Source organism: Telopea speciosissima, chromosome 10 (genome assembly GCF_018873765.1).
Source record: "Telopea speciosissima isolate NSW1024214 ecotype Mountain lineage chromosome 10, Tspe_v1, whole genome shotgun sequence".
NCBI lineage: Eukaryota > Viridiplantae > Streptophyta > Magnoliopsida > Proteales > Proteaceae > Telopea > Telopea speciosissima.
The window spans coordinates 6,898,423-6,917,303 of record NC_057925.1 but is presented as its reverse complement, the minus strand read 5'-3'; the positions used below and the strand labels follow the sequence as shown (position 1 = coordinate 6,917,303).

At 41.8% G+C, this 18,881-nt stretch overlaps 1 protein-coding gene and 1 long non-coding RNA gene across 2 annotated transcripts; both read right to left on the bottom strand.

Moving 5' to 3' along the window:
• Positions 1-215: 215 nt before the first annotated feature.
• On the bottom strand, positions 216-17,531 carry LOC122644190. Its single transcript, XR_006330246.1, has 4 exons — positions 17,518-17,531; positions 15,719-15,724; positions 8,854-8,859; positions 216-781 (listed from the first exon to the last, which is right to left on the bottom strand). It is a non-coding gene; the product is annotated as an uncharacterized LOC122644190 (long non-coding RNA).
• On the bottom strand, positions 2,586-6,896 carry LOC122644187 (cytochrome P450 704C1-like). Its single transcript, XM_043837800.1, has 6 exons — positions 6,434-6,896; positions 5,796-6,080; positions 5,376-5,714; positions 5,102-5,302; positions 4,350-4,563; positions 2,586-2,602 (listed from the first exon to the last, which is right to left on the bottom strand). The coding sequence occupies exons 1-5, from the start codon at positions 6,827-6,829 to the stop codon at positions 4,366-4,368; spliced, it is 1,419 nt and encodes a 472-aa protein (XP_043693735.1). The 5' UTR covers positions 6,830-6,896; the 3' UTR covers positions 2,586-2,602; positions 4,350-4,365.
• Positions 17,532-18,881: the final 1,350 nt, after the last annotated feature.

Genomic DNA, 18,881 nt, shown 5'->3' with positions numbered 1-18,881 from the left:
TGACGGATATACACAACAAACACCACACTCACAAACCCGATGTGGGACTAAACTCACACACACGCACTAAGCACGGCTTTATTTTTTATGAAGGTAAACACACAAACCACACGCGAGCACCCAAAAGATTAACCGACTTTAAGACCATGGAATGGCCGATGTACACAACACACACCATACTCACACAGGGTTTTACTTACTTTCTAGTTTCAAGTAACTAATTGGGGGGTCGATAATACCCATAGACACTGTAAAATGTCTCCACCGAAGTGAGCAACAAGAAGATGAACCCAGCAAAAAGGGAAATGATAGTCCATGGGTTCCTGCAGTGGTTTTGCCTTAAGATGGCTAGCCATCTGTTCCGCCTTTTGTTGCAGTAATTGTTCACGTCCGCCGACAATTTAGAGATGTAAGTGTTCTGGAAATCAAACACTACCTCTCTGCACAAACAGTTGAAGAACACTGCCACTTCCTCATAACTACCCAACCAGTGCGCCAATATCTTTCGTCTATTCAGGTAACTCACGTCCTCAGCCGAGTTTATCAGATTGTCCATCAATATCAAGTAAGCGGTGACCTCGTTGCCACATTCCCAGTGGCAGTGCTCGTAAGCTTTCATGTTCAGTAAGAGCGATTTGGTTTCCTCATTGACAACCAGGCGTGGGATCCAAAGGGTTCCTTTTTCGAACTTCACGTCCAACAATCGATTTGTCTTCCTCTTCTTGAACTTCACCCCGGCCGCCCTCAACTCTGTTGCGCACCGGACCTGTTGCTGCTTCTGCTTGTCTGTCTTCGTATCCAAGGACTTTTTGCGTATATGGTTTCGTCGGAATATGTCGAGGCAATGTAAGCCACGGAGGTCAGTGGATGAGTTTGCAAGCCACTTCCAATTCCTATTCCTATTCCACAATGGCTCGTCATAGTTCCCCACGAGAGGGTTGAGGAACCGAAGTGCTAGCTTGGCTGCTGCTTGGGATTTTTCGTGCGGTTCTTGGAGTGCAAGAAGACGATCGAGGATGAAAAGTGGGATTTGGTTCTCGAGCATGAGCATGTCGTTACGGATGGAGCGCATAATGTCGGGTGATGTCTTCTATTTGAAGATTGGGTGGTTTGGGTCGTTACAAGAGTATCCCAGTTTCTCGAAGCCATAGACATCGCCTCGGAAGAGCTCGAGCATGAAGCAACCGTCTAGCACCATCAACTCTATGAAATCATCGATGTTGTAATCGATTTGGCCTTCGTAGCAGCTACGGGCTTCGGCTTCCACACCTCTGATCGAATTGAGGTAGAAGTTGTGATCTTTACAGGTCCGGTTGAGAATCTGCCGGAGGCAGCACTGTTTACGCTCGTCCATGTCACGGAAGCGATCGTCATGGTTATGGTAAGGACCAAAGGAGACGACTTGGGGGACGAAGGCTTCCTTCTCTCCGAGGGATTTGGGGACTCTGTAGATGCAGACCCTCGACGATAAAGAAGCGCGTTCATCGTGACGGGCCGAGCCCTCTGTTGCGTTGCCTTGTAGTATTGACTGGGGACAGGATGAGGGCCTTTGCGGGTTCTGCTGCACCGGCTGTTGCTGTTGCGGTTGCGGTGCTGGTTTCAATGGCAAATCGTGGCAGCTTGATGGGTTGGACTTGGTGTTTGCGAGGCCAATCTCAATCTCTACAGGTTCCATCGTTTTTCCGGCCCAATGTATTCCCCTCTCTCTCCTCCTTGTGTGGCTTAATAACGATTAAAAAAAGAAAGAATTACCATGGAACAATAAGAATCTTCACGTACAATGAGGATACAGTATGTTTTTGACATGACTTGCGTCATTTCTCAATCAGTAGGATTTTTTTTTTATAAGAATTCTTATCTCATAACACATGTCATGTGTCTTTGAGTAAAGGAAGAGTCTTAAGGCCTCAATTGTTTGATGGATAAAAACGAGTGAAAAACATGTGAGGGTAGATCGTACATGTTTTGAGGTTGAATTGCTAAAGAAATAAAGTAATGGAATATACATTTTGTAGTAGGATGGGATTTAAAGGAAGAGAGGAAATGAACATGAAGTGAAACACCATGAGAAAAAAAAGAAATAGATTGAGAAGAGAGAGACTCAAAAGTAATTTTTTCATGAATAAGATTTGGTGGGATTTTGAAAGTGAATGAGGTGAAAAAACAAGGGGTGCTACCATGATTCGTAATCTTGGTATCGGTTGAATTGGATTGGGATCGCCCAAACTCTGGGAAATATGACACTTTTGTCCCTGTTTTTTTATTAAAAAAAAAAAAACTCATTTTTACATTTTTACCCCTTTCCATATAGCTGGATCAGATTGGTATCGGGGATCGATCTCGGCCAATACTGATCCGACCCGACCAAAATCGACCGATCCGATCCGATACCTCAAACCATGGGTGCTACTTCACCAGACAAGAATAAATACATTAAATGAGTTTGTCTGAAAATTTCCCACCGATCCAACCTAAGAATCCCATTTGTGGTAGTTTGTAGTAAATAAGTAAAAAATTTCTCACCTTTTTTTACTTTTTCCACTTTTTTTCGTCACCATTTTTCTTCGCCAAACAAACAGATCCTAAACTACTGTTCTTTCACCTATTTGTACCAAAAAAACATAACCCTGCTCCACGGGCAATTACTATCTCTCACCTACATTTTTACCTTACACTAACTAAAATTCTCCTACCTTAAATTTATTTTCTGATGCTTTTGCATCTCTTTTTCCCCTCATATTTTTCAATGCCTAGATTACCCCTCTCTAGGTAAACCCATCACCCCTAACTTGCCATCCCCATCACTCCTCTTCCCTACCTCATTCTCCCTACCCCACCCCTCTCCTCTGGTAGCCCTCTTTGCAGCGCACCCTGACCCGCCACCACCCTTGCGTCCACCCAGCTATTTGCAACCTTGTATGTCAATCCAACACAACGTGATGGACTGAACCAGACATTGTCAATCCTCCATTCTTCCTGTGGAGCCATCAGTCCAAGCTCCTATTCTCCAAGTATTCATAAACAAGAAGTAATTATTCCCAATATCTGAACCTCTGCTTCAAATTCCTTCTCATTCGTCTGATCTAACCTAGTCTCCAAGTATTCATCTATGTTTACTTGTGCAATTTTCTTATGATACCCCATTTTCGATAACAGTGCCAGTGACTGATAAATTACATGAAGCAACCTATAATGATCAATCTGAATATAAAAATAGGGGAAGAGTCCCAGAAAATAGAAACTTGTGGTGGTAGAAAACAGAGAAACCTATATCGATTAAGAAGAGTAAGAGAGACCTCTGGTGATAGAAAATAGAGAAACCTATAACGATCAAGAAGACTAAGAGAGATATTACCTTTCACAAGAGAGAGAGAGAGATAGAAAACCTTTTACAAGAGTCCAGTTGTCTACAAGGACGAGACAAGAGTTAGTGTGAAGTTTTAGTAAATATAGACTAAGTTTAGGGGAGTGATAGTAATTTTCCCTTTCTTTAAAGGATTATTATTGGTGTCACCATCCTTGGTACCATAGAGTGTTAATCATATTTTTTATACTGAACATATTCTTCAATTTGGAAAAGAACTTACCCTCCAGTGGTTGGTGTATGACGCTAGCTCACCGAAAGCTAGTAGCACACCCAATCCTTCCATTACTTAAAATATACACGTTTTCCTAGTTGTAACCGATGTAGGATACAAACAACTTGTTATCGATTTTCCCATTCCTTTCTGCTAAAGTCATCTTTGGACAAAAGTAAAAAACACATATTTTCACGGGAGAGAGATAGGCTAGTGGTAAACAGTATGCTAGCACCCTATGTGTCTATCTTTCTCTTCCACCCTTTGAAATGACTCCCTTAACCCTCAAAGGGAGGAAGAGAGAGATAGACTCACAGGGTCCTAGCATACAGTCTACCGTTAGCATACCCAGCCTTTTCCCTATTTTCACATATTTGAACTAAAAAGGGAGAAGATCGCTACCTTGCATGTGCGGTGCACTGCCCGTACACCTAGACACAATTATGTGAAATGACCGCTGGACCGCCATGGAAAGGCGGAAAACTCCAATGGTGCGGTGGCTATTTCGCATGCCACAATGTCTAGGGGCAGGGGCAGCACACCACACAATTATATATTACATGCATTGAAGCCGTCAAGATTGGGCTTGGGTAAACTATGCTTGCAAGCTTCTTATAAGCCTGCAATGTTAAAGACCTATCTTTGAAACCAAGTAGGAGGTTATACATATCCAGAGCTCTTTCAAGTGAAATTTACCTTGGGTTTTAGCCTTGCCTATTTACATATAACATAGCTAGGCTGGCTTATTTGTACAAATTATTCCTTATGCACAATGGTTCTTCATTGTTCAGAATTTGTCAAAGAAAACTCTAGGAATTGCACTAAGATGGAGGCCACCATCGATGTGGAGTGTGAGCATGGTTTTGTATGTTACTTGTTTCGTTTCATCTGCTAATCTGAACCGAAAGAAGCGAAGAAGGACCATGGCAAATATCTTCATCTGCCGGTAAGCGAATTCCTTCCCCAAACAGATTCGAGGGCTGGCCTGTAAATCAATGAAACAAATGAATATGTTAAATTCTTGCTTAGTACTTATCATCGAACATGTTGCAATGTTGGGCAAGGTGCATCAAATATGAGGGATTGTAAGAAGCCATCTTTAATGCCTAATTGGCTGCTTAGACCTATCCAGGTTATGGGAAACAAAACCTCTGTGTATGTTTGTGCTGGTGGGGTAGGGGGAAGGATGCTGTAACACTATGTGAGGATAGAGGTGATGGGATCTGCTTGAAAATGATCATTAGGGCAGACATTGATAAATTTTGAAACAAACTAAGCTTGAACCTTGCCCAGCATGGCTTATTTTGGTTCAGAGTTGGGAGGAACAGAGTATTATAATGGTTAATCAAGGTTTGCAGCCATTCCAATTACAAAATTGGAATGAAGCAACAAAGTCTCCAAAGAAGGAACTGATTGTTTTCTGGCTTTGTGCAATGTGATCATGCCTAGTAGAATTTAGGAGGGGAATTGAATTTGAATACATGTATCATGATGGACTGATTGTTTGAGCATAGGTTACTAACATGAAATGACACAAATTTGAATGGTGAATCGAATCGGAATACTCCATTGTCGAGCCATCTCTCCGGTCGAAAATCCTCGGCATCCTCTCCCCGTATGTAAGTCATCCTGCCCATGGCATAAGCCATGTAATACACATCATCCCCTTTCTTCACTTTGAAACCATCAGGGAGAACATCATCTGTTTCTGCACACCTCCCATCCTGTCATTTTTGCCCAATTAGTAGAACACTAAATCAATTTCAATTCATTAACTCTCAGAGGTTAGCAAGTCACCATGGGGACAGCAGGGTATAGCCTCAAAGTCTCTGTTAGGGTCGCATGGAGATAATGCATCTTATCTAATGCTGCATCAGTTAAACACTCCACGAAAGCATCGATGTTAGTTTCGTTCTCCTTACAATTGATGACTTCTCTTACTTCTTCTGCAACTTTTTCTTGTATCAGAGGGTTCTTGCAGAGGAGGTACAAGAACCAGGAGAGTGTGCCTGTAGTAGTATCTTTGCCAACGATCATGAACTTCAGAATTATGTCCCTGAGATACCGATCGGTCATTCTCTGTGGATCTTTCTTGCTCTCCACCAGAAACCTTGAAAGTATGTCCTCCTTATCGTTCTTGAATTCAACAAACAATGTTCAACCATTCAATAGCAAGAAAAGAAGAAGAAGATCCTACTGTAATTGATATACACTCACCTCGTTTTGTTGCTCAAACATCTGTTTCCTCTTGTTGCTTATTACTCCAAACACAAAATTATTCATGATCTTTACATTCTTCTTAAGAGCACCTTCGGATCCCAAATTAAGAATCCTCTTCAGCTTCCAAAAGGGATCGGCATAGCGCCACATTATAAATCGATTTGAATCATCGAAAGCCTTGATGAATGTTCTCCCCTCTTTGCTTGAACCCTCCAAGCAATTCAAATCCACCCCAAACCCAACTTTGAATATGGAATCCAGAGAGCATCTCATTAACAAGTCCTACAAAAGAAAAAACCCCATACATTTTCAACAACATTTCTGTTATGTGTGTCTCGAAATCTTGTATCCGTTTTGAAGATTGACCCACTCTATTTTCTGGTTCGACCCAACCCAATGGATGAGATTTGAAGTTTTGGGTGTTTGAGGGATCTTCGCATTGTAACTTTCTTCCGTTATATAGTGAAACATATTCAGCTTCGCCCGTGGACGTAGCACATTGTATTGGTGTGTGAACCACGTTAAATCTCTGTGTCATCTTGATCTGCTTGTGTTTCTGTTCGTGTTTTGCTTTGTGTTTGTTCTAACAATTTTGATTTAATCAATTAGTATCAATGGTGTATTGGGATACTTACTTGGATGTCAAAGGTCTTATTAATGGCTGCAAACCCCGAAACAGTCTCAGCCAATTTGGCAGTTTTTCTTCTGAACACAGCGTAGCTAAAATCCCTGAGGACTCTGGTAGAGAACTCGAAGCTTGCAATCTTCCTCTGTTGACGCCAATTATCGCCTTCAACATTAAAGATACCATCACCAAAGAGGTCTCCAAAATTTTCATGGGTGTAGTGTCCTTTGTTGTATTTGTCAAAGTTGGTTTTGAGTATGTGTTCGACGTTTCGAGGGTCTGCAGTGTAGATCTCACTCTGTGAGGGAGCGAGGAGACAGAAGCTGGTTCGATGCTTTCGAGCGGCATCGGTGTGGAAATCGTAGAGACGGTTGAAATAGAGTAGTTGGTGGAAGACGGTGCCCATTACAGGAGGGTATTGAGGGTGATTCAGTGACTTACCCACGAAGATTCTTAGTAGCAGAACCCAGAAACTTTTTTTTTTTTTTTGGATAAGGTGAAATTCATTGAACCAAAGAGTCAGTACAAACAGTTGCTTCAGCCTCACAAAGACGAAGAAGCCAAGGAGAGGTAAGAGGCCAAACAATCGAAGACTCAACCGAAAGGGCCGACCTGGCCAAGGAATCAGCCACTACATTGGCAGACCTTGGAACAAAAGAAAATGAACATTCAACAAAAGACTTCTGAAGCTGAACAATATCATGATAGATACTCTCAATAGCAATCTCAGGATCAGAAGAGGAGATTTGCTTGATTAAGGAGTAGCAATTCGATTCCACCAAGACCTTGTTGAAGCCACCCTTAATAGCAAGAAGAAGACCCCATCGAATGGCTAAAGCTTCTCCAATAAAAGCGGAATCACAATGAACACCAACTGAATAAGCCGAGAGAGGGAGGCTAGTGTGATCACGAATAATATTCCCAAGACCACCTTTCTTAGAGGCTTTGATCCAAGCAGCATCGACATTTAATTTAACCCAAGAAGGCGAGGGGGGAATCCACTTGTGAGTAGGACTTGGAACCGAAGTGCGAGGAGTATCCATGAGAGGAGATGGAGAGGAAGGAGGTTTGGTAGCCTACTGGAATTCAATAAAGGCTTTCTCTGCCATTTGAATAACCTCAACCGTCGACCATGAGCGATTTTTGAATATGATATCATTCCTAGCTCTCCAGATATACCATATGATGAATGAAGCTTGAGAAAAAAGATCTTGAGCCTTCTTCTTATCATCAGAAAATAAGGGATCCCAGGCTTTAAATGAGTCGCTCATAGTTGCTTGGACAGGGAAATTAATCATTTGTGAGAGAGACGAGCAGAACCAAATAGCTTTAAAAAAAGGGCAGTTGAGGAAAATATGGCCCACTGATTCCATATCTGCCCATCTTTGAAAGGAAGGATTAATAGGAATATTCCTTGAATATAGACCAACACCAGATGCAATCCCATCCGCACAGCACTTCCATAGAAAGAGCTTAATTTTAGGGAGAGTAATTGCATTCCAAATATGGTTCCAATAAGACTCCTTCATCAACGGATAGGCTTTGGCAGTTGGAAAGGAAGTGGGACGGTCCATCATAGAAGCTGCTTTCCTATTATTAAGGAGATGATACATAGATTTCACAGTGAACTTTCCCGACTTGGCAGCATCCCACACTAATTTGAGAACAAAGCAAAATGAAACCATTAAAGCACCCACTGTGGCAGATAATAAATCCATCTCTGAAAGTAACTGATAGAGGAAAATCATCAGAAGGCTTGTGAGCAAGGGAAAGATAAGAGAGTTTTAAATTGCTTCTTAATTCTGAGCTACAAATTAGTAGTGAGGAGAAAGTTAGTCGATTTCATAACCCTTTTGAGTGAATCGTTATCGTCTACGGTTCCTGATCGGTACGGTTCCTTAGTGCTTCTCACAAAAGGGGGTGGGATCCACCCAGGGTACTTGACCGAACACTCTGCCCGGGTGGGGTCCACCCTCTTGTGAGAGGCAGTAGGGAACCGCACTGGTCAAGAAACAGCATACGATAAAAATTCCTTTTGAGTCCCAACTGCCAAGTACTATCCAACTGCAGTAGGTGAAGAAATAACTTCCATGATTGAATTTTGAAAACAAAATAGAGACTTGGAAGTTTTCCTTCAGCGTACGACTCTGGTGGTTAAATGTCAATGGATAAGATCTTGCATTTAATAAAGGAAGCTGGGGCGATTACTATCACTACCCTACACTTACCCTATATTAACTAAAACTACCCTACCTTAAACTTCTTTTCTGAAACTACCCTGCTTTTAAACCTTTACATCTCCTTCTACCCTCATATTTCTAAATACCCAAATTGCCCTTCCTTTTCACCTAGTAACCTGCTAATATATTTAACATACCATTCTTCTTCTATTTTGTACTATTTTTGTCATTAAAATAGTAAAACACCAACCCGCTTCTTCTCTCTCCCATTTTTTAATCTATTCGGTTTTTTTTTCTTCAATTTTTCTATTAAATTAATTTTTAATTCAACATTTCATCCTCATCATTCTTCTTCGAACAGATCATGGTTCTAAGTATCGGTATTGTATTGCCCGATACGGGCGATACGTACCGATTTTGCTAGTCACCGACACTGTATCGATAGCATGGTATGGACAAGGGGTAAAATGGTCAGAAAACTCAATTGTTAAAGAGATTCAGGAGTAATTTTGTCCGATACAACGGATTCAAGCTGATACCATATCAGTATCCTATCGGTTTTGCAAGTTACCAATACTTGTTCTTATACCGTGCACTAAAACCATGGAACAGATCGACTCTCTTCAAAGCACCCCACTTCTTCTCTCTCTTCCTCTTTTTATTCAATTTACCTTTCGTGTTTTTTATTTTTAATTAACCTACAACGCGATTCTCGAGTCGTCACTCTTCTTCTCCCTCTTCATATTCGCAGAAGCAGAAGGCAACCCTCCCTCTCCAGTACAATTGATCTCTATACGACCATCTTCATCCCTCCTCAACCTCGCAGTCATGGGATAGATGACACAAGATCAATCATCCTATTGTCTCTGCCTTATTGGCGATTTCAGTTGAGAATCCATGAAAGATGGATCGGTTTCAGAGAAGGGAATGCACCTACAACGGAGACAAAGGAGAAGAACTGGATCACGGTGAGGATCAGGTCGATCTGTTCGAAGAAGAACGATGAGGAGGAAATGTTGAATAAAAAATTAATTAAATAGAAAAATTGAAGAAAAAAAAACCGAATGGAGTAAAAAATGAGAGAGAAGAAATGGGTTGGTGCTTTCATTTTTTACTATTTTAATGACAAAAATAGTAAAAAATAGAAGAAGAATGGTAGGTTAAATAGATTAGCAGGTTACTAGGTGAAAAGGAAGGGTAATCTGGACATTTAAAAACATGAGGGTAGAAGGAGATGTAAAAGTTTAAAAGCAAGGTAGTTTTAGAAAAAGAAGTTTAAGGTAGGGTAGTTTTAGTAAATATAGGCTAAGTGTAGGGTAGTGATAGTAATTGCCCCATAAAGGAATAGATTTCTTAAAGGACCACCGAGGAAGGCGAGAATACACTTTCCCCGTCTTCCTTTCATCCGTGATTTTAGTTGACATCGGATCTGGTACCAGTCACCTACAAAATCGATATGATACTATATTGGTATCGGCATGGATCAGTCGTATTTGACAAATCTGTTCCTGATCTTCTTTAAAAATATCAGATTTTTTTATTGTTTTACCTCTTGTTCGTACTGTACCACTGTTACGATATCGAGATCGATGACTAACAAAACCGTTACGTATTGCCTGGATCTCAAACTATGCTTTCCTCATTCGCATGAAATGACTTTTCTACTTCCTCAATAAATGATATTGTTGCGTGGGGATCCTCTGTAGCGCACATCCGACGGTCTGCAACGCATGGGCATGCAGCCCAACAACCCACCTTTGTGTTGGGCTACGTGCCGTTGCACTGCAGACTGTTGGATGGTGTGTTACACGCTATGTCGCGCTACAGAGGACCCCAAATCCGATATTGTTTCCTTATTGCCCTCCCTTATGATGATTGATTCTTCTTTCTCATTTACTTCCTATATGAGACTAAAGTTCTCACATAAGAAATGATGAGCTAAAAAGCAACTCCCAATAATAATAAATCTTGTGGATGGAAAACTCAAAAACCAAAATTTCATAAAGGATAAGATTTTTGTTTGTTTGGTTTTTTTTTTTTTTTTTTTTTTTTTTTTGATGAAAACAAAGGGAAATATATTAATTATAAGATAGGGAAATATACATTGTTTTTAAGTTGACCATATTTAGCCAGATTCTTAGCTAGATTTATACAAAATGAGTCATTTTTATAGAGAAAACATATATATATTAGGTGCCTTATTGGAGATATATATAAGGTCTTTAATAAGATCCCAGGGCCATGGATGTTTCGTTGGAGATGGAAGAACATCGGTGATTTGATTGTTGCAGCACCATACTTCTTGTATCTTCAACCCCATACACGTGGCATGGTCAAGACCTGTCCGGATGCTAAACAAGTCAGGTTCCATACTATTGGTAGTATTTATATATCCTGCAGCAAAAAACACCAAACTGCCTCCTAGTAAGATGATATAGGACCAGCCGGCCATACTTAGTCCAGGAATATGGTATCCTGCACAGATTAAAACAGGAAAGTTGAGAGTGGGTATTACATAGTTAGATGAGGGTAAACAAGCCTCCTGGTGGCTATAAGTTACAATAGGGGGGATAAATTTAAGTCTGAAATCCATTTGTTCACATTATTCATAATCCAGATAGGGTTGGGTGTGGTAACCCTAGCCACGACTTTGTTCCGTAAAGTCTAGACAAAATAGCAAGTAATAATAAAAACACTAAAAAACCATATTAAAGATTGTTTATCCAAATTTTGATTGCAATAGAAGGCGAGGCACAAATCTGTTAGACTTGCAAAGATCAGATATTCCGTTCTCAGCCCTAGAGGTCCAGCCGCCCAAATGTGTTTAACCCAATCGCAAGATAAAAACAGATGCCAGGAGGACTCGACACAATTTCCACATAGAGCACAGGAAGGGTCGATCTGAAGCCATTTTGAAAGAGTGACCTTGAGAGGAATTCCTGCATTTAGCAAATGCCAGAAAAAAAAACTTTAAATTTTGGGTGGATTGTGAGTTTCCAAAAGAAATTCCACTAAGGTTCGAGCACAGGATGATTAGTCACAGAATTAGAGTTAATCTCTCTAGCAGCAAGTTTAGTAGTTAGGATACCATTTTTGGCCTTAATACACCACCAACTGTCATTCTTGAGAGAGATATTAATCATTTGAGCACATGAAGAAAAAGCTACAAACAAATATTGAGTTAGAAGGGTCGGGTTCCAACGAGGTCCCAAGATAAATTTATCAACTTTTGTCAAATGGTCCATCGGGCTTATAGGATTTAGGGAGGAGTGTAAGAGATTACTTGGAAGGGATGGCATCCATTTATCAATCCCGAAAAATGTATATTTTCCATCTGCTATTTTCCTGAGTAACATCTTTTCCAACACGGGAGTGATGCTGCTTATGCTATTCCAGGTCCAAGAACCTTTTTTGAGCCTAGTTTTGGGATCAAAGAAGGACAATTTGGGAAAGTATTTAGCTCTTAAAACCTTTGCCCAAAGAGAGGAAGGTTCATTTAGTAATCTCCAACCCAGTTTAGTTAGGAGGGCTTTGTTATGGTATTCAGCCTTCCGGAATCCTAAGCCTCCAGAAGATTTTGGCATACACATTCTATCCCATGAAATGAGTGAGGATTTTCTTCGGTTCCCTTTAGTGTTGCCCAGCCAGAAATTGAGGCAGAGGGAATCAATGGTTTCACAAACTTTGAGGGGAAAATTGAAACACTGCATCAGATAAGCTGGGGTAGAAGCCAGAACAGACTGGATTAGCACATTCTGACCAGCAAATGACAAAAACTTTGATTTCCAAGAAGATAATTTTCTCTGCATTCGCACCACAATGTTGTCAAGTTCCTTAACTTTTGATCTGCAGTGAAACAGGTTAGTACCCAGGTATATTGAATCTTTGGGCATTTCCTTTATGCCTAATAAGGAACAAAGTGATGTCTTATTGATAGCGGCAACGTTCCTACTAAAATGAATGCCACTTTTATTCAGATTTATTTCCTGTCTAGAAAGGTCAGAGAAGAGATCGAGAATAGCCTTAATAGTCAAAATGTCATCAGGGGTAGCACGACAAAAAATGAAAATGTCATCTGCAAAAAGAAGGTGGGAGATTTCAAGGGCAGTCCTAGAAATCTTAATTCTTTGAAACATATTTAGATCTCGGTAAGTCAAGAAAAGCCTGGAAAGGACTTCCATTGCCACAATGAAAAGGTATGGACTCAGGGGACAACCCTGCCGGATTCCCCTGGAAGCTTGAAAGTGGTCAAACGGACTGCCATCCAACTTGATTGAGAAAGATGTGGTTGAAATAAGAGACCAAATTAAAGTGCCCCATTTTTCACCAAAACCTAGAAATTTGAAAATGGAGTTAATCAGGTTCCATTCTACCTTGTCATATGCTTTGGACATATCAATTTTGATTGCCACAAAGCCTGTTTTGCCCCTGGTGTGATTAAGGAAGTGGAAAATTTCTTGAGCCATAATAATGTTGTCAGTGATTTGTCGGCCTAGAATAAAAGCTGCCTGGAAAGGGGAGATAAAAGAATATAATTTACATTTGAGTCTATTTGCCACCAATTTAGAAAGAATTTTGTAGGTTACATTACAAAGACTAATAGGTCTAAACTCACCTACCTTGGAGGCATTCTCATTTTTGGGGATCAAACAAATCAGGGTATGGTTAAGTCCTGGGGGGAGATACCCACTTTCGAAGAACTGCAAGGCTAGAGCCATCAAGTCCTGATGAACAAGGGGCCAAATTTTTTGAAAAAAAATAGCTTAAAATCCATCAAAACCAGGTGCATTTAAGGGCCCTAGGGAAAACACCACCTTTTTTTATTTCAGAACTGGTAGGGGGATTACAAAGAAAAGGAATTTCCCCAGGGGGGAAGATGGAAGGAAATAAACATTCAACAAAACTAGCGTCCAAGGGGTTGGAGGTGGTGAAAACAGACTTAAGATGTCTAGCAAAAACAAGGGCCATCTGTAGAGGATCATCAATCTTCTTTCCCTTTTCATCCCAGATGAAATCAATTCTTCTTTTTCTTAGATTAGTCTTCGCAACCGAATGATAAAATCTAGTGTTTCTATCTCCATCCCTGATGTATAGGTGTCTTGATTTTTAAAGCCAGAAAGCTTCCTCGGCATCAAAGATCCAACTCATTTTCCTGTTGATGGATTAGAGGAGTTCATGATCAGGGGCCATGGAATCAGAATAGGAGAGGTAATTGGTGAACATGATGTTTTTTAGGTGGTTTACATGACCAAAGGTATTTTTGTTCCATATTTTCAAGGCATTGGATAGAGAAACCAGTTTGGAAGCCATATTGCTATGGGAATTTGAGTTCCATGAGGATGTGCAAAAGGTCAGAAAATCCGGGTGGTGTATCCAAGCTTCCTGAAAATGAAAGAGTTTTTTGTAGCTTTTTTGGGATCTAGAGGTTGGGAGAAGAATTGGATTATGGTCAGATCCTAGGGGGAGAGTTTGGTGAGATGGGCAAGGGGGTAGAGAGAGTTCCAGGATGGGGATGCCATGGCTCAATCTAGACATTCTTTAATGAGATTGGGTGGCTTTTGTTTGTTTGACCAGGTAAACCTAGAACCACATAGAGATACATCTTCTAGAAAGTAGGACAGAATTATTTCCTTTAGAAGTAGAGTAGCCGTGGTAGGTTGGAATAAGGCGCCACCCAATTTTTCTTGGCTACAAAGGATTTCATTGAAATCTCCGAGGACATAGAAAGCCTCATCCAGTTGACATAAAAAGTCCGAAATTTTTTTCCAGAAACAAGTTCTCTCAGGTAAGTGAGGTGGAGCATACAAGCAAATTAACCATGAAATATTGGAATCCCCATCCTTGATTTTAATGCCAATGAAGTTTTCCTATGCATAGTGTTCCAAAATATGTAAGTCTGGGTTGGTTAACACCCAAAGTCCTCCTTTCTTTCCATGAGAGCCTAAGCTATTTGAAAAGCACACAAAGTTGTAAGATGAGAGAGGGTGCTTAAGCTTAATATTTGCATGATCAGGACATTTAGTTTCACACAAGAAGATAACATCAGGTTTCAATTTGGAAATATGAAAAGCTAAGCATTTGTGTGTGAAAGAGTTATTAAATCCATGAGTGTTCCAAGATAAAAACAACATTATAAATAAAAGGAAGATAGCAGCAGACATACAGAAATGATAACCACGGCGGGGAGTGAAAGTTCTTAGAAGTGCTCTACGATTTAGATCCCAAGTGCAAAGTACGAAGCTCAGAATTAAAATGAAGAAGACAGTGAAATAGTTAAAAAAGTTCTGGTATAGGGTGTAGAGAGATACCAGATTAAGTGAGCTTGGATCCACTGTTATTCTAGGTTCTAAAATGAGGGCTATGCCATCATCCGAGTTGAAATCCAAGGAACTCCGAGATCAAGGCTGATATCATTAACCCAGTCTTTAACCATAGAGATGAAGAAGGCAGGATCAGTAGAGTTAATGATGCTGTGTTCCAAAGTTGATTTGAAATTGGAGAATCCAACTGCAAGAGAGGGAGGAATGGGTGGAGTTTCAAGCTTCCTTTTTTTGAGAGATCGTCCTCCATCGTGGTTCCCCAACTAAGTCTCAGGCCGAGTCACAATCGGAGTTGGGAAGTTCAGCTTTACCGTTATTGAGATATATTCTCCTCTCTTCACGGTTTTGTGATTGAGTTTCCTATTGAAACACAATCTCTTAACCAAGGCAACCTTATCTCTTGTAATCACATAAAATATAGAATCCCACATAATCTCCATCTTGTATAGAAACTGTATCGGACTAGGGCTCTATGACCTTTGTATATCTCTATTGTATATATTGTCTCTTTGAGACTACAATCAATTCAAGGAACGAATTCTTTTGTCTGACATGGTATCAGCCGCTCTTGGCTAACACCTCTCCTCCTTTACCGATCCTGGTCTCTCTCTTGGTCGCCCTAGTCCACTGCCATGGGTGATTCTTCTTCCATTGTTGCACCATTCCCTTCGGGTGCTCACCACTTTGTCTCCCTTAAACTCACCTCCACAAATTATCTTCTATGGCGCAAGCAATTGACTGCGTACTTGAAAGGCCAGAACTTATATTCTTATGTTGATGGCACCAAGGTCTGACCCTCTGCTCCTGTGGATTCATCTTCTTGGCAACAGCAGGATTCCACAATCGTGAGTTTATTGCTCTCTTCCCTCTCTGAGAGTGTTTTATCGCTGGTCCTTGACAAGGATACTAGCCACGCTATTTGGACCACGTTACATGAAGCCTTTGGGTCCACTTCTTCCACCCGTTTGATGTCACTTAATATGAGTCTGTAGAATTTATAGCAGCTTCCTAATGAATCAATGTCCATCTATCTCCAACATGCAAAGCTGCTGGCCGATGAATTGGCTGCAGCCGGGAAACCCCTTTCCTTTGTTGATTTTAACATCTATGTCCTACGCGCCCTTCACTCAGATCTGCAAGATATTGTGCCTTCTCTTCTCACGCAACGGGATCCTCCCTCTTACGGTGAACTAAGTGGTATTTTATTGAGCCATGAAAGCATGAAAGATTTCCAAAAATTAAAGCTGACTGAGACTGCTGTTGCCACTGCTCCACCATCTGTGAATGCTGCCCAGGCCAATACTGTTACTTCAGATGCCACTTCTCCTGTAGGTCATGGTGGTTGTACCTGTGGTGGCCATGGTGGTCGCGGCCATGGCCGTGGCGGTAACCTGTTTTGTCACCATTGCAAAAGAACTAATCATACAATTGAAAGGTGCTTTTATAGACATCTCCCTCCCAATCCATATCCCCCCCAACCGTACCACCCCTACCCTTCCCCCGCACCATACCGTCCTCAACTTCAATACCCCAACTCGCCCTCCCCACACCGGAATCCCCCTCTCCTACCTACCCCATCTTATCCCCCATCCACGGCCCTGACTTGGTTCCCTGACATGGGTGCTACCCACCATGTTGCTCCTGACATCCAGGCTTTTTCCTCCTTTGATGGCTATAATGCCGTGGATCAGTTACATGTCGGCAATGGTAAGGGGCTGCCTATATTACATGTTGGTCACTCTTTCCTACCCTCTCATTCCCCTTCACGCAACTTGTCTCTTCACAATATTTTACATGTGCCCTCTATTACTAAATCTTTATTATCTGTCCAAAAATTTTGCATTGATATTAATGTCTATTTCGAATTTCACCCTTCTCATTTTTTTGTCAAGGATCGGGTGTCCAAGGAAATACTGCTCTCCGGACCGAGTAAAGACGGGCTATATACACTGAATCCTTCACCACATTCCTCCTCGCCTTCTGTTTCTGTTGCTGAACGTACTACCATTGATGGATGGCACCACTGCCTTGGTCATCCCCATGAAAATCTTCTCCTGTTTATGGTTAAAGAATATACGATGCCGTGTCAGTCCACACGGTTACAGTCTGTTTGTCCATCTTGCCAGTCCGGCAAGGCTAGTCGTCTGTCCCTGCGAGAAACACAAAATCGCAGTCTTTCTCCTTTAGATCTTGTTCACAGTGATGTATGGGGTCCCTCCCCAAATTTTTCTACCAATGGTCATAAATATTTTATCATTTTTGTGGATGATAATACCAACTATATATGGTTCTTTCCTTTAGTCAAGAAATCTGATGTTTTTAATACATTTTTGACCTTCCAAGCACTTGTGGAAAGGCAATTTTCTAGGAAAATTAAGGCTGTCCAGACCGATTGGGGTGGTGAATTTCAAACCCTTCCCCATTTCTTTGCCAAACTTGGGATCTCTCACCCTCTTTCCTGTCCCCATACACATGAACAACAAGGTTATGTCGAACGCCACCATCAACACATTGTCGAGACTGGCCATACCCTCCTTGCTCATGCCTCAGTTCCACTTCATTACTGGCACTTTGCCTTTGATACTGCGGTTTACCTCATCAATCGCATGCCATCTCGTGCCTCGCATCGGGTCTCTCCTTTTCAGCTCATTCATCATAGGCGCCCTGACTTCTCTTTCTTGCATGTTTTTGGATGTCTGTGCTTCCCTCTCCTTCGTCCCTATAATGCTCATAAATTGGATTTTCGATCCAAACCGTGTCTTCCATGGTTACAACCCTTCTCACATGGGCTACAGGTGTCTTGATCTATCCACACATCGGATGTATATAGCTCTCCACCTTTGGTTCGACGAGATGGTTTTTCCCTTTGCATCTCCTTCGATGGGCTCCCCTTCACCACCACCCACTCCCCCAACTGCTCCTTGGGGTGTCCTACCCACCCGGGTACCCATAACCGCACCTGTGCAGCCCCCTCCTGCACCTTCTCCTCCACCTTCACCGGCACCATCCACTCCACCCACGCCTCTCCCCATTACCGATGCCTCCCCTACAGTCTCCTCTACCAACCCATCACCCTCACCCTCACCCTCCCCCTCCCCTCCTGGCTGAATCCGCACATTGGTGGATCTCTACAACTCCACTCACCCTATACCACCACGTGCCCTGGTTACCATGGTCGACCCTCTTCCCATTGAGCCTACTGGTTACTCTCAGGCTTGCAAATTTCTGGAGTGGAGGGCTGCTATGTCTGAGGAGTTCAATGCACTAGTTAAAAATGGGACATGGTCTCTGGTTCCCCGCAGTCCCAGCATGAATTTGGTAGGGTGCAAATGGGTGTACAGGATAAAGAGCAAGGTTGATGGTTCACTTGAGCACTATAAGGCTCTCCTAATCGCCAAAGGTTTCCACCAACTTGAGGGCCTAGATTATACCGATACATTCAGCCCTATGGTCAAGCCCACCACTGTCCATTCCATCTTGGCCATTGCAATTTCACAGGGTTGGGCGATTCGGCAGTTAGATGTTCACAACGCGTTCCTGCATGGTGTTCTATCTAAGGAGGTGTATATGATCCAGCCGCCAGGCTTTGAAGATTCTTCTAAACCTGATCATGTGTGTCGGTTGCATCGTTCTTTATATGGGCTCAAACAGGCCCCCCGGGCGTTGTTTCACAGGCTTACATGCTTCTTAGTTCAGTTGGGCTTCACTGCATCACGCACGGATCCTTCATTATTTATTTTTTGCAAGGGCTCCTTACTGATATCTGTACTCATTTATGTGGATGACATAATTGTGGCCAGCAACAGCACCAGTCAGATCATGTCTTTGCTCTCTAAATTGGCTGCGGAGTTCTCTATTAAAGATCTGGGCCCACTTCACTTTTTCTTGGGAATTGAGGTTATTTCCCAGCCCAAGGGCGTCATTCTCTGTCAAAGCCGATACATTAAGGATCTACTCG

What these genes read in the sequence shown, in the direction of transcription:
- LOC122644187 (XM_043837800.1), bottom strand. Translation starts at nt 6,829, where the DNA reads ATGGGCACCGTCTTCCACCAACTACTCTATTTCAACCGTCTCTACGAT. An exon ending in ATAAGACCTTTGACATCCAA is followed by an intron (nt 6,081 to 6,433) that starts GTAAGTATCCCA and finishes TTTCTTTTGTAG; the next exon opens with GACTTGTTAATGAGATGCTC. An exon ending in TATACCCTGCTGTCCCCATG is followed by an intron (nt 5,303 to 5,375) that starts GTGACTTGCTAA and finishes CAAAAATGACAG; the next exon opens with GATGGGAGGTGTGCAGAAAC.